Here is a 14,227-nt window from a genome sequence, read left to right as displayed (position 1 = left end):
ACACATATTCCTTATACTATCAAATACCTAGATGAATTGCTAATATAAGATTGTTACATATTTTAATCTTTGAGTTCAAATTCTATATTAATATAGAATTGTATTAAACATTTAGATTTCAGAGGAATAGTTTATAATTATTTCATCTGACTTGAACAAAGCTATTTCTTGTAAAAAAAATACTTCAATACTTTTGAAATAAAATTAAAAAGCTAAAACATCAATATATAATGGAAGGAGTATAATTGAACGGAGAGTTATACTTATAATTATTGAATTGGTGCGCAGATTATGATGTATGGTAAATTTAAGAGATTAAAATATTTATATTTAAGTATATCATATAATTAATATTTACTTTTATTTTTTTTAAAAAAAATACTCGTCCACACATGGCATGACCTTTGGATCGTAAAATTAGGAGTTTGATATTTGTGTATTATCAATGGAAATTGTTTTTACCTTATGAATGATTGTGTAAAATTATTTTACATTATTAATGTATAATTTATTTTCTCTACAATTAATATATGTACTTTAATATTTTCAAAAGTTTTTTCATCATCTACTTTTTTTGAAAGATGAAATGCATAAGTGTAACTTAATAGAAAATTTTGAATTCATGTTACTTTTTTTTCAAAATTTCTTCACTTAATACTAAATTTTTATCTAAACTGGACTAGTTAATTAACTGGTTGCACAGGCAAGTAATGTGAGTTCACTGAAAGCTCAAGTTAGACATATATCATCATCTTGATTTAACGTATAACTAATCTTAGAAGGCGACATGTGAGGGGAAAATGCAAATCAATAAGGAAAAATGAAAGGCATAGAGGATATTATCCGGATGATAGCAAATGGAAATAAAAAATAGTGATAGCTTGTGATTTGGAAATTGAAATTAATCAAAGGAACAGGGAGGACTTAGCCCTCGTACTTAATATTTTAGTTCTGACTGCAAGACACGAAACGTGGTTAACCTTCCTGGATGAAAAAATGCAGATAAATTATTTTCACCATATAACAAGCAAGAAGTTATTAAAACGTCTTATTAGGACCTTGCTTTGGTTCAGAAGCCACTCATTTTCACACTGTATTACTTTTTTTTAATATCCCTTCTTAATTAAAAATAAGTAGCAGGAAATGAATTTCATAATTTAGATCTTTCTGGATCGGTGAGCATGTGATTTGTGCCAACTGCCTTAGCGACCCTTAATGACAAAATGAGACTATTCATTTCCGAATGATTTTGACTTCACGAGGATTTCCTCCAAAAAAAAGAAAATAGAACCTTTCCATTAAGCCAATCTAACTTTTAAAATATCAATAATGATTCATTTAATATCCACAATCTTACACCACTTCACCAAAGACAAAATCCCCTTTTTGCCACAATCTTAAATAAGAAGTATTACTCATTTTCTCCCGTCTCATTATAATTATGGTCGATATTTTATACATATTAATAAGATTTAATAATTAAATAAAAGAAAATAATAATATAAAATTAATATTGTTATCGCTAATTTTTTTTTTGTTTTGTAGTATATATTATTAATATTGTAAAAGATATAAGTAGAAAAAAGTAATTAATGTTATGTTAAAAAATTAAAATTAAAAGTTTTTTAGAATAATTTTTTTATATGATGATTACCATGAGATGAAGGATCAATTGTTTCTTCAATATAATATCATTGAGGTTACAATGATTGGTATTTTTTTTTCTTTTTATATACCAAGGATAACATTGAGATATAACCTTCCAAAAAGAATATTCTGATAGATAGTTAAAAATGAATCCTTTCGTAATGTAAAAATTATCTAAATCAATTTTATTTCTCTTAACAAAATTTCTTATACACATAATTAAGAAAACAAAATAAACTCCTCTCTTAGAAAAAAAAAAACAGCAACTAACAAATAGGAAGGGAACAACCCATTCCATCTTCAAAAAGAATAATTCCTCCCTTCTTAAATATAAGTAAAAAATATATATATTCACACTAATTAAAAAATTATTTGACATCATTTAATTTTATTAATTTTATTTAAAAATATTTTTTTTCCTAAAATACGAAGGTGAGAATCCTTATTTACATGTTTTTTTAAGAGATTATCAAAAAATATTTCTTGATCTTCTTCATTTTCAAAAAAGTTGCATTTTCTTGTTTACACTATTTTTTATTCCCATGACAAGGGGACGAGAAAGTTACATGAGTGGGAAGTTATTTTTTAACCCCACTAAAATTTAAAAAATATTCCTAGAAATATTAAAAAATAACCAAACGTATTTGTAGATATGTCCAGGAATAACATTTCTAGTTAAAAAATATTCATAGGGTTTTGGGAATGCAACATCATAATTTGAGACAAACCCCCCAAATAGATGAATTTAATAGAGAACTGCTATTCTCAACGGAATTACGTTGCGTATTTTTCCGTCAGGAGAATTTTTGAAAATTGCAAAACTAAACAAAGAATGGGGTGAAAAGAACAGAAAGTTGAGTGAGAATAGAAAAGCCTATTTAATATCATTTATAGTAACAGGGCCTTAAAAGCCCAAAACAACAAAACTGACAACGAAAACTGGGTATTGTTTTGTACACCCAGCACAATTGCTATTGTATCCAGCACAACAGCACAATTTCAATTTTGTCCTTCTGATTGGTCAATCCATAAGTGGCCCAAACCCATGCAAGAATCAAACTTATAACTTTCGCGTTATTAACAAGATATTCTAACCAACTGAGTTAATAAATCAAATATATTATAAAATAATTAATGTCGTTATATATAACATTAAAATTTCTAATGTATATTTAATACACATGTAAATTCAGATAATAAATTTTGTAACAATTATATTTTATCTAATAATTAATTTGTTTACATATATAAATTATAAATAAAAATCATAAATTTATTAACATAAATCTACTAAAATATTTTTTAACCTTATTACAATTAATTTTAATCTAATAATGTATTTTTTTACATACATAAATTTTAAATAAAAATCATAACTTTACGGAATAACAAAATTGTGTTGTGCTGGTGTACCAGCACATGCACAAAGCATTGCCCACGAAAACATGCTGTTGTTGTTGCTTACTGCTTGCGTGGCCTTGGCCAATTTGGAAGGTAAAAAAGAAAAAAAAAAAAAAAAAACATTTCAAAAAGATGCAGGAAGCAAATAGCCGGGGAATGAACATATATAGCTAAATACTAACATTATAACAGTTAGTATTTAGTTATATAGCTTTGAACATGGGTGCTTGATTTTCTATTGTTTATGCATTATGCACTGTTTTAGTGTTTTTCCTTTAGCCTCCTATGTTTGTTTATGTATGGGCTGAGCATTTTCAATGAAAAATCTGTTGACAAAAACAAAAATTGCTTGCAGAAGATGGAAGTTAAAATTAAATAAAGCAGACCCTTCCAACTCGATCATGTATTTCTTTTTATTATCATTAATAATTGCTGTACTGAATCTTGTATTTTAGAGTTGAATCTATGTTTCAGCCAAGCTATATACATGATACATCAATAAGAAGCTAAGAGCCCGAAAGGACCTTGTACAAGGTACTTTGTAGCGATGACACAGAATCAATAGCAGATTTTGTAAGCCAGCTAATCCCCACTTTAAGCCTATGTTCATCCGTTGGTAACCTGATCAAATAAGCTATCTTCCTCGCTGAAAAAACAGAAAAGCTCAAACTTGTTTTCTTCTTTGTTTTATTTTTTAACTAACATAATGAAGAATGGCACATGGGGCCAACTTACCAGTATGACCAATGGAACCTTCTAAGGTCAGCCCATCAATAAAACTCGGAGAAATGGCAGCATCGTTTCTTCCCAGGGTCATCATCTCACCTAGATTCTGAAACCTGGCACCCCCAATAGGAACAGATATAGCATTAGAAGTGTGTGTGTAGATTACAGAATAATCAAACAAACTGAATGCAATAGTACCTAAATGGTAAAAGTGGACGCCCATTGATTGCAGCCCACAAATTCCAACCAGTGAAGTCTGCTTGCTGAAATGCAACCTGCAAGGTAAAGGAAAACAATCAGAAAATAAATATGATGTTATCCTGAAAATTATATACATGTCATAGGATATCAAGCAGCAGTTACACCTGTGCAGTGGCTGGAAGAATCCTTCCATTTGAATCCCTTAACGCAGAAGAGTCACCAAGGGCAAATATCCGGGGGTGACCCTTGACACGAAGTGTTTCATCTGTTTCAGCTTGTCCTCGGGCATTAAGTGGAATTACAAATGGTTCATCTGAAGGTTCCAGCTGAGGAAGAGGAGGCTTGGTTCCAACAGTCCACAATACCAGATCTGCTTCAATGATTTTGCTTTGCATTCCCCTTTCAGCAGGTTGTAGCTCCAATATATATTTCTCAAAATCAGGCACTACTTCAGTACTATTTTCATCTACTCCTGTCAGGGGATCTGAAGACTCTAAATCACTGAGCCTCCGAATACAGCGGACAAAATAACCCAATAAAAGTTCGACTTTCCTTGATGAAAGAACCTAACATCCATAGAACAGTGTTTCCTTTCAGAAAACATAAGCATTACTTGCTATAACATTGGTAATGGAATTAGGCAAGAGGAATACAATTGAATGACATGCAAAAACTAAAGCAGTAATAGCTGTGGAAACAGGTTAGTTGCATGCTGGAGAAGCTTCAACATTGAAAGCAGGACTTCAAGCAGATGGTTTGAAAAACATTGTTTTCAATTTCATCGAGTGGCACCCATGTAGCATTCAATTAGGGCTAATGCTTATATGATTGCAATAAATCTATTTAAAAATGGGCGTCAAGAGTTAACTACAGAATAGGAGTGAAGTTACATGAAAGGAAATTATATAATTCCAAACTGCTCAGAATTTCTTCTTCAGAATATTTTGGGTAAACAATTAGGTTTATATATTACTATGCAGCTCTCTCTATGTCTTGAGAAAATTCAAATAAGTCCCTATGGTTTAAAATTTGTAATAGGAGTACTTATTATGCGAGGACAACAATCGAGCCTTATCCCACTAGGTGAGGTTGACTACATGAATCACACAATACCACTAGAGTACTTACTATAGTGTCAAAAAAATAATTGAAAAATTAAAAATTTATAGAGATTCACCGACAAATTTCAAGGTTTAGGGACCTATTTGAAATTTAAAAAAAAAAATAAAAAAAAAAATATATATATATATATAGGGGCCTACCAAATAATTAATCAAAAAATTATTGAGTCCTTATAAATGACTAAAGTACTAAACATGTTTACTTAGGCATCATGAGGCTTACGAAGAAAATAGTTTTCAATCTTAGCTATGTCCTACTAAAAGAAGAAGCAACACCTAATTTGAGCAAGGATCATCTTGCCTTATATGATGATCAGGATTACATTGGGTTACATTTCTTCAACCCAGGCAATAAACGATCACATTTTAATTTAAGCATATATTTTTTGAAGTTACTAGACAAATTAAATTTTATTCAACATCCTAAAAAATTGTTGCACATAAAGCTCTAAATATCTGGCTTCACTCTGTTAAACTTTATTAACATGAAATAGGGAAAATAATTATTTGAAGAGAGCAGTGAATCTCACTGTCTTCCATAGAAGGAAATACAAAGCCAACATCATATTCATAGTGGATCATCACCTAATTGCATATGATTTTCAGAGTTGTACAAAACAGATATTCAGGCTCCAATAAGCATAGAATATAAAATCTAACCAACTTACTTTTAGTGCAACTTCTCTATTGCCAGGTGGGGCATTTGGGCAAATCATTGTTTCAACATTAATAGCTCTCACAATTCCTCTATTTTGTAATCGCTCTGCCAGTGTTGCAGCCAATTCAACTCCAGAGTAGCCACAACCAACAACAGCCACACTAATTTGAAAGTCCGTACCAAAGGTCTTTCTCTCTAATTTTGTTAATTTATCATTGACTTTCTGTAACAAGAGACAAGCATGTAAAAATCAATGAAGTATAAATATTGCAAGATATAGACTGTCCTAGATATTAAATATTTGAGAGCACTCACACGTGCATCTTCTAGCGTTGAGAAAGGAATTGCAAATTCTATTGCCCCTGGTACAACATCCAGTTTAGCTTCAGCTCCCAACGCAAGAACCAGCCTGGCTGTCCAGTGTGAAGAAAAGAAAAAGTTCAAATCAACAGATATGGTGCAATTCTATTTACCATAACACTACAAATGTATTTCTATTTCATTTAACAATAAGAAAATTCATTTTTCTTTTACAGATGATTTAAGTACACAAAGGAGCATTTCAGCAAACTACATCAAAAGATCCTACCCAAACATTCTAATCAGCTGTCAGCATTAAGCACGGTCACAAGAAAATAACAGAAAAAAAATACAAATGTAGTATGCTACCCATCAATTACAAATTGAAGAAACTAAGCTAATATGCAGAACACAGAGCCAGCGAAAAACATATCACATTACTGGTATAAAAAATAATTGTTCTCAGAAAACACTGAGGTACTTAAACAGTGCAGATTGTACCAGTCATATTCAATAAGAAGACCACTTTCAAGATGAACAGTTCCTCCACAACTAGATGCTTTGGATCCATTCATTCCCCAATGATCAGAGGGATTCAAAACTTTTACTCTGTCTTTGAAAAACTGCACACTAGTGTTTGCCAGCAAATCTGAGAAACGAGGAGCTATTTCCCATTCGTCCACTTCTGCATGCCATAATGTAATTCTGTTGAATTATTTTGGAATAAAGAAGAAAACCACAATTGTTGTTTAGGTTTAATAAAGCATACCTCCAGATAGAAGCTCATACAACATTGGCTTGAAAACAAAACGTTCAGACTGGTCGACAAGAACAATCTGCTCCATATTCAACAAAGAATTTATTTTATTAAAACATCACAAGTAAACAAAAAGTGTATAGAAAAACCTAACAGTTAAGTCACCGGGAATGGATATAAGACATTGTAATCATAGTTGTAATAGAAGAAGAAAATAATTTCTGATCAAACAGTCATTCGCAAATGTTAAAGATACTGCTGTGATTCTTTTTCCTTTTTGTTTCATTGGTGGATGTACTGACACAGCCTTTCATCCAAGAAGAGGCTCCTAAGTTCCTTCTATCATGGCTTTTATATCAACTTCCATGCAGTTGAGTGAATTGAATTGGAGGATTATCCTGAGCTAAGAAATGTAAAAGCAAGCACTAGAACTTAGCAGTTAGCAGCTTTAGGTTAAGGAAGCCTATATAACTGAACATAAGGTAGGTAGTTTTAGCCGAGTATAGGACAATAAAATGATATTTATTAAGTCAAAATAACGGTGAGCTAAAGACTAAGTGAACATATCTTCTTGTGTTATCATTGGTTCATGAAATTTAGAAGCATATCTGAAGTTTAAAATGATTATGATTCTGAACAAACAGAGTAAATCTTACGGGTTTAAATGCCTATTGCATCAGTGGTAACACGCATTTATATGTCCATTGCATCGAATTTTTTTTACAGATACTGACAATATGAGCACAAGCAATCATAGAGTTTTAATGCCCTATCAAACCAAGAGACATCAGCAGTCATATAAACCTGTTATCTGATGAAATGAAATTCCATAAGAGAGCGTGATTTTGAAGACAACTTACCTGTGGTTTTTTATCATCAGGCCACTCCAATGATTCCAACCTTAAAGCAGTATATAAGCCCCCAAATCCACCGCCTAATATGCAAACCCTAGGTTTCTGCAATCAAATAATTCTTTTCCTGTGAATTCCATGATGAAATTTCAAACACAACCTGGAACGCAGGTTCCCCAGGCCAATCACGCATGCAAATAGATCCGATATCCAAAAGAGAAACTGTAACTATTCGAAAACCTTGTTATCCGGCCACGCAAAATTCGTAGGCTCCTTTTCGGCTTCAGATATCTCCTCCAGAACACCTCCATTGCCGCCATTTTCTCCCGAAGCGAAAAACCGCAATTGCAATCGTTTCCTGAGAGAACTTGAGAACACGGACGAACCGATTCCCCTGCTTCTCCGAAAATTCGGAATTAGCGCGCTCCATTGCTTCGCTCCGCCTGAAACAGCAACGATAATGCTGATGCAATGTAATTATTAAAAGTAGAAAAAATAAAAAAATAAAAACACCGATAACTTTCCCCCGGTTTTCTCGTAGTTGTGAGTGGGTGAAATGATGAATGATAGAGGAAGATGAAGAAGATAACATACGGTGAAAAGCGACGACGGTGGGAGAGACCGGTGCAGCTAAAGCAATGTGCAACATTGTAACCAGAGAAGCGAAAATCAGATTGAACGAAATTCAAATTGAGTCACTGAAATTGACTTGGGTTTGAGTTTGGTTTCATCGCCAAAGAAATGAGGAGTGGGAAACAAAGAGAAGAGGGTGGAAGAACGAAGAAGTGAGGTAAGCGTTAGTTGCAAGCTTTGCGGCTGTTCTGCGTCCACGCTTTCTCTCTCTCCTCATCTCTTTTACCTTAATTTTTTATTTTCCATTCAATTTCTTTATTACTTTTTAGTTACATAAGTTAAGATCTTGTTATTATAATATTTAGATATTACACTTCAAAGATATTTTAATTAAGATTAATTAAGTTTTTAGTTTTCCGTGCATTTTGAAATTTTTATTTTTAAATTATTTTTTTAAAAAAAATTAACCTCCAAAAAACATTTGTTGTTATTAAAAATTATATTTATGTTAATGTCATCTTTTAAATAAGACAGATTAAATAAGTTTTATTACATTAGGAGAATAATTATAAAACAAAAATAATTATTCATTTTTCTCTTATTTACAATCTAATATTCGTAGTCATTTAAATAGATAATTCTACACTTAACAAATATTATTAAGGTAGGAACCATTCATAATAACAAGAAAAATCTTTAAAGACCAATTTTTTTTTAAATAATTTAAGAATAAAAAATTCAAAACCCACAATTTAAAGACTCAAAACTTAATTAATCCCTTTTAACTATTAGAGTGTATTAACAATCAATATAATGGGTGTATACTTTATTAATAAAATAAATAGATTTTATATAAAAATATCTTATAAATATACCCATATTATTTATTTTATATTTATCCGCCATTCTAATATATAATTTTTTCCAAAGTCTAATAGGAAAAAAATTTATGTTCAGACATCATGATTCTTGAAATCGTTTTTCAATAAAATATGTTTTATTGACCATTAAAAATATTTATATAAATTTCTCAACAATAAAAAAGTTACATAATATGTTTACTATTTATTTTAGTATAATAAGAATAATATGATATTTTTATTAGTATGATAAAAAAACAGAAAAATAAAATTTTCACCAAATTATGAAAAAGATTTTGTGGAAAGCTTTTAAAAAATATTTATGGGAAGTATTATTTTCTCTAAATGTTAATGTTTTAAAATGAATATTAAATATGAAAAACTAAAAGTTTTTTTCCAACTAAAACATCCCCTTACAATCAATAAGACGGTGTAATAAATTTATACTACAAGTCATTCAGCTATAACTAATTTTCAGTTCCAATTAATTTTTCATCGATTAACTTTTGCTAACATAGCCATAGTAGATTAATTTTATAAAAAGGAACCAAATAAAATGAATTATAACTTTTTAAATTTCAAATTATTCTTATTTAAATGTATTATCATTAAGAGATTTAGCATTAGGTTTAATTTTGTAAAGATAAAATAGTTATTTTATAATCTAAAGTTTTTTCCCCATCAAACACACCCTAAATTTGAGAGGTAGAAAATGAGGGTTAAACAATCAAATAGATTACGATCCATCTACTTTCCTTATGTTTCATTCTTATTTTTAAAAATCAAACAATCAAATTAGTTTCCTTCTATGGGCCACCAATCCAAACATAACTTAAATATTTAATACATATACATATTTAGGACTTTAATTCGTTATTATTAATTAAGCTAAAACAACAATGTGTGATCATTCTGATCACGTGCTCAACACAACGATCATATTATATAATGTCATACCACTAAACTTAAAAGCTAAAAAAAAAAATTAATTTCATGATAAGTTATCACCAAATGTTTGATTAACCAGTATAAGGTTGCTTTAGTCTATTTCATGATTTCAAACATGAATCTTGTACATATAAATATGTTAACTACTTGTAAAGAAAAATTTATCGTTCACAAAAATCCTACACAACTTAAGCAAAATTACTTTTCATGAAAAATTCTTATAATTTTATACATAAAATTCAACTAATAAACTAGTCAGATTAATTTATAAGCGACTTAGCAAATATGTTCTTAACGTGGATTTATTGAAAGATTCCTTGCTTAAAAATATTAATAAAATATATTAAATACAATTATTAAATATTTTGAATTACGTGAAATGATAAATAATATCAAACATTATTTTTTTTTATCGCTACAATGAATACTCACTCCAATAAAATCATTTCAATTTTCACAATTAATTAGGATAATATTACAGTCGTGTAATCATTAAATATATTTTATTGTTTTGAAATATATTTTCTCATTGTAATCATAATCACATGAGATTAACTTATAATTTCATAGTAATTTTATTCGATTCTGACGAAATCATTTATTATACATAATACATATAATTTCATATAAAAAACCAACTTGTGAAATTAACTTATAAATGATTAAAGTAATTCACCTGGACATGTAATTATTGAAAGGTTCCTGCCTTAAAAATATTAATTAAAGTATTAATTACATGAAATATTAAATAAAAAATATTTTAGTAAATAATAAATATTATTAAATATTTTTTTTCCTAAAAAATGAATAAATACTTGCTCTAACAAAAACCCTTTCAATTTTCAGACGCTGCTGCCTATCCCCTTGCGATCGAACAGAACAGAAGAGAGATGGGGGACGGAAGTGGGAGCCGGTGGAGCAGGGCGGAGTGGGTGCAGCAGTACGATCTCTTAGGAAAAATCGGCGAAGGCACTTACGGCCTCGTCTTCCTCGCCCGAACCAAATCCCCCGTTGGCACTCCCTCCAAATCCATTGCCATAAAAAAGTTCAAGCAATCCAAGGACGGCGACGGCGTCTCCCCCACCGCCATCCGCGAAATCATGGTAACTAACTCTATTCCTAACCTAACCTTTTCCTTTCCTCTTTCAACGCAATTTTTCATCCGCTCCTCTCTCTCTCTTTTGTTATTGCAGTTGCTGAGGGAGATTACGCACGAGAACGTCGTCAAGCTCGTCAACGTACACATCAACCACGCCGACATGTCTCTCTACCTCGCCTTCGATTACGCCGAGCACGATCTCTATGTTGGTATATCCTTCCATCGAGAAGCATTTTTCTTTTCTGTTGGGTGTGAAATAAATTGCTGTGTGAAATATGGCAGGAAATTATTAGGCATCACAGGGACAAACTCAACCATTCCATTAATCAGTACACTGTTAAGTCTTTGCTCTGGCAGTTGCTCAATGGACTAAGCTATCTGCACAGGTCTGAATTATTAACTGAATTTGAACATCACTCGTATTTTTTTTTTTTTTTTGAGTGTTCCTTTTGTAAATAGATATAATATTTTGCATTTTTTTTTGGTTGCGTAGTAATTGGATGATACATCGTGATTTGAAGCCATCGAATATATTGGTATGGTTTTGGCTGCCTCCTTGCCGCTGTACACTGACTCGTTCTTTTAATGCTAGCTATAGTCGTTAGTATTTCGAAATTTCAACTTTGTTTCTCAAGTTTTGATTAGTGTACTTTGTTTTTTTTGTTGATTGAACTTTCTTTGGCCAGGTTATGGGTGAAGGAGAGGAACATGGAGTTGTTAAGATTGCTGACTTTGGACTTGCGAGGATATATCAAGCTCCTCTGAAGCCGTTATCTGACAATGGGGTATGACTCAGGCTGCGTCTAGAATTGTTAAGCAAAATTTATATTTGAGGCCTAGTTTTTATTTTTTGATTTGTAGGAATCGAAGATAGGTACTTAGGCCTAGTTTAATATAATAAATTATTAGTCAAAATGTTAAAATGAAGTAATTTTAAAATCTCATTATCAATAGATAATATGGTTTAATACATTTAATCTATTTTGCAACATAGTTAATCTCCAATAGGATTTAATCAATTTTGCTAAACTTATTTTATATGCGATGCATCTAGAGAAACACTGTAAACGTTGATCATGATAGTCCCTGATTTTACAAGACCCTCCCCCCCCCAAAAAAAAAAATTGAAATCTCTGAGTCAAATAGAAATAAAGTATATATTCTAAATTTTGTTCAAATTGGCTCTCAATAGAAGAAATAAATTAACCTAATATGTACATAAAATAAAAAAATATGAAAAGAATCTTCAATTGAATTTGTGATGTGTTACACTTATCACTAATAATTTAAATTAACAATATATAATTTTTTAAATGTATAACTTTTTTTAAAAATGATTGGGGACCTTAGACAACTACCTATTTGGCCTAAACGCCTTATCTGGTCTGGATATGACCATACGAGGCATTTTTTCATTTTCATCAACATGTTTTATATCTGTTGTGTCATTGATATATGTAAGAAATCTTGACCTGCATGTGCACTTGCACACACATTAAATCTTAGGATCTAAGAAACCAAAGTCTGGCTAAGTATATAATGTAGACAGGAAATCCTTAGAATAGAGGTGCATACTATCCCAGCTTTCTTTCACAAGCAGAATGATGGATATGTTGGTTTGAAGTTTACCTTCTTGAACTACCTTGTCTGCTAGCGTTCTCTAGTGTTTTGATTCCGCACACATGGGTTGCTTAAACATTGTTTGCTCTCATTTGATTATTGGTTTCTTGAATATAAGAGATACTAACATGCAGGTTGTTGTAACCATTTGGTATCGTGCACCTGAGTTGCTTCTTGGAGCAAAACATTATACCAGTGCTGTTGGTATCCTTTTATTAAAGCTTTACTTTCTTTATGTGTTGGGTATCAAGGTGATTTTCTTTTTTGTTTCATTCATATTTGCCAGTCAAGGAATTGCTGTGCTGTGGCATAGTTAGCTTCATAGTTACATGTTTTTTGGTTCTGTTATCCCCAGTTTGACTTGAAACACCTGCTTAAATGAGCCATGTTTTTGCTGACACCTGCTTAAATGAGATGTCCACAAGATTGACATAATATTTACATATTAATTTATCCATTTGGATGTTGGGGGAAGCTTCCACTATGGTACACATAATCCACAATTAAACTTGTCTATAGTGTATAGTAACTGAATGTGTCTGTAGCATTTTCTCACTATTCTAAAAGTGGTCCAGTACTCGATCATTTTTCCTTAAATATACATTTAGATATGTGGGCTATGGGATGCATTTTTGCTGAGTTGTTGACCTTGAAGCCACTATTTCAAGGGGCAGAAGTCAAAGCTACATCAAATCCCTTTCAGGTACTTGATGCAATAACTTATAGCTTTCTGGTTCTGTAGTTGAATTCTGTGCCGTTGATTTAGTTTTCTTTAGGTTGGTGTTGAAGTAATTTTTATATTAGTGTAGTCTTCGCCTTTTGGATTTTGTATAATTGTTGTTCTCTCTATGCAGCTTGACCAACTTGACAAGATATTTAAGGTTTTAGGTAATTTATTTGCTTAGAGTTTTTCTTTTTCCCTGCTGCTGGACATTCATTCTGTTGATGAATATTCTAGAGCTATATCACAGGACATTGTTACTGTGCCAGGCCATCCCACATTAGAAAAGTGGCCTTCCTTAGCAAGTCTTCCACATTGGCAACAAGATGTGCAACATATACAAGGACACAAATAGTAAGATCTTTTGATACTATTGTAGGTGATGCTACCAATTTTCATTATTTATGTGATTATACAATTATATGTAGGGATCATCTTTTCCTTTAGTATGTAGTCCTTCCTTACTTCCTCCTTTACTAACCTATTACTCTTTGAATTTTAAAATTAATTTGATTTTTTTCTACCGTGAAATTAACGGATTTTCTTTCTTATGTGTGTAAAGTGACAATGCCGGTCTCTATAATGTTGTACACCTGTCTCCAAAAAGCCCTGCATATGACCTCTTGTCAAAGATGCTTGAGTAAGTATTTTCCTTCTTACATTTTTAAAATTTTATTTTTGCTATGCCCATACAGAAAATGAAAAATGATGTGTTCCATTTTCCATTTGAGTAATCCAAAATTG

At 31.2% G+C, this 14,227-nt stretch overlaps 2 protein-coding genes across 2 annotated transcripts in view; one reads left to right on the top strand and one right to left on the bottom strand.

The window, feature by feature from the left end:
- Positions 1–3,446: 3,446 nt before the first annotated feature.
- LOC100795521 (alternative NAD(P)H-ubiquinone oxidoreductase C1, chloroplastic/mitochondrial) lies at positions 3,447–8,519 on the bottom strand. Its single transcript, XM_003525090.5, has 11 exons — positions 8,257–8,519; positions 7,903–8,105; positions 7,672–7,767; positions 6,824–6,890; positions 6,556–6,739; positions 6,070–6,163; positions 5,765–5,977; positions 4,140–4,541; positions 3,973–4,049; positions 3,784–3,887; positions 3,447–3,694 (listed from the first exon to the last, which is right to left on the bottom strand). The coding sequence occupies exons 1-11, from the start codon at positions 8,309–8,311 to the stop codon at positions 3,555–3,557; spliced, it is 1,635 nt and encodes a 544-aa protein (XP_003525138.1). The 5' UTR covers positions 8,312–8,519; the 3' UTR covers positions 3,447–3,554.
- A 2,360-nt stretch (positions 8,520–10,879) lies between these two features.
- The window catches only part of LOC100794990 (cyclin-dependent kinase E-1), an 11,353-nt gene continuing 8,005 nt past the window's right edge, over positions 10,880–14,227 (top strand). Inside the window, exons 1-10 of the mRNA XM_003525089.5 lie at positions 10,880–11,146; positions 11,237–11,347; positions 11,425–11,528; positions 11,636–11,678; positions 11,829–11,927; positions 12,897–12,966; positions 13,371–13,465; positions 13,617–13,650; positions 13,753–13,837; positions 14,046–14,123. Of these exons, the coding sequence (XP_003525137.1) occupies positions 10,934–11,146; positions 11,237–11,347; positions 11,425–11,528; positions 11,636–11,678; positions 11,829–11,927; positions 12,897–12,966; positions 13,371–13,465; positions 13,617–13,650; positions 13,753–13,837; positions 14,046–14,123 (932 nt within the window). The 5' untranslated portion in view covers positions 10,880–10,933. The remainder of the gene's footprint in view (positions 11,147–11,236; positions 11,348–11,424; positions 11,529–11,635; positions 11,679–11,828; positions 11,928–12,896; positions 12,967–13,370; positions 13,466–13,616; positions 13,651–13,752; positions 13,838–14,045; positions 14,124–14,227) is intronic.

This window comes from Glycine max, chromosome 5 (genome assembly GCF_000004515.6).
Source record: "Glycine max cultivar Williams 82 chromosome 5, Glycine_max_v4.0, whole genome shotgun sequence".
Lineage (NCBI taxonomy): Eukaryota > Viridiplantae > Streptophyta > Magnoliopsida > Fabales > Fabaceae > Glycine > Glycine max.
Note: the sequence above shows the minus strand (reverse complement) of the source record. Positions and strands in the feature narration are given on the sequence as shown.

Bases quoted from the DNA above. Each gene is read 5' to 3' on its own strand.
- LOC100795521 (XM_003525090.5), bottom strand. From the start codon at position 8,311: ATGTTGCACATTGCTTTAGCTGCACCGGTCTCTCCCACCGTCGTCGCT. The intron at 8,106-8,256 runs GTATGTTATCTT...TTGCTGTTTCAG, and splicing joins CACCGTCGTCGCTTTTCACC to GCGGAGCGAAGCAATGGAGC. The intron at 3,888-3,972 runs GTACTATTGCAT...TGGGGGTGCCAG, and splicing joins CGTCCACTTTTACCATTTAG to GTTTCAGAATCTAGGTGAGA.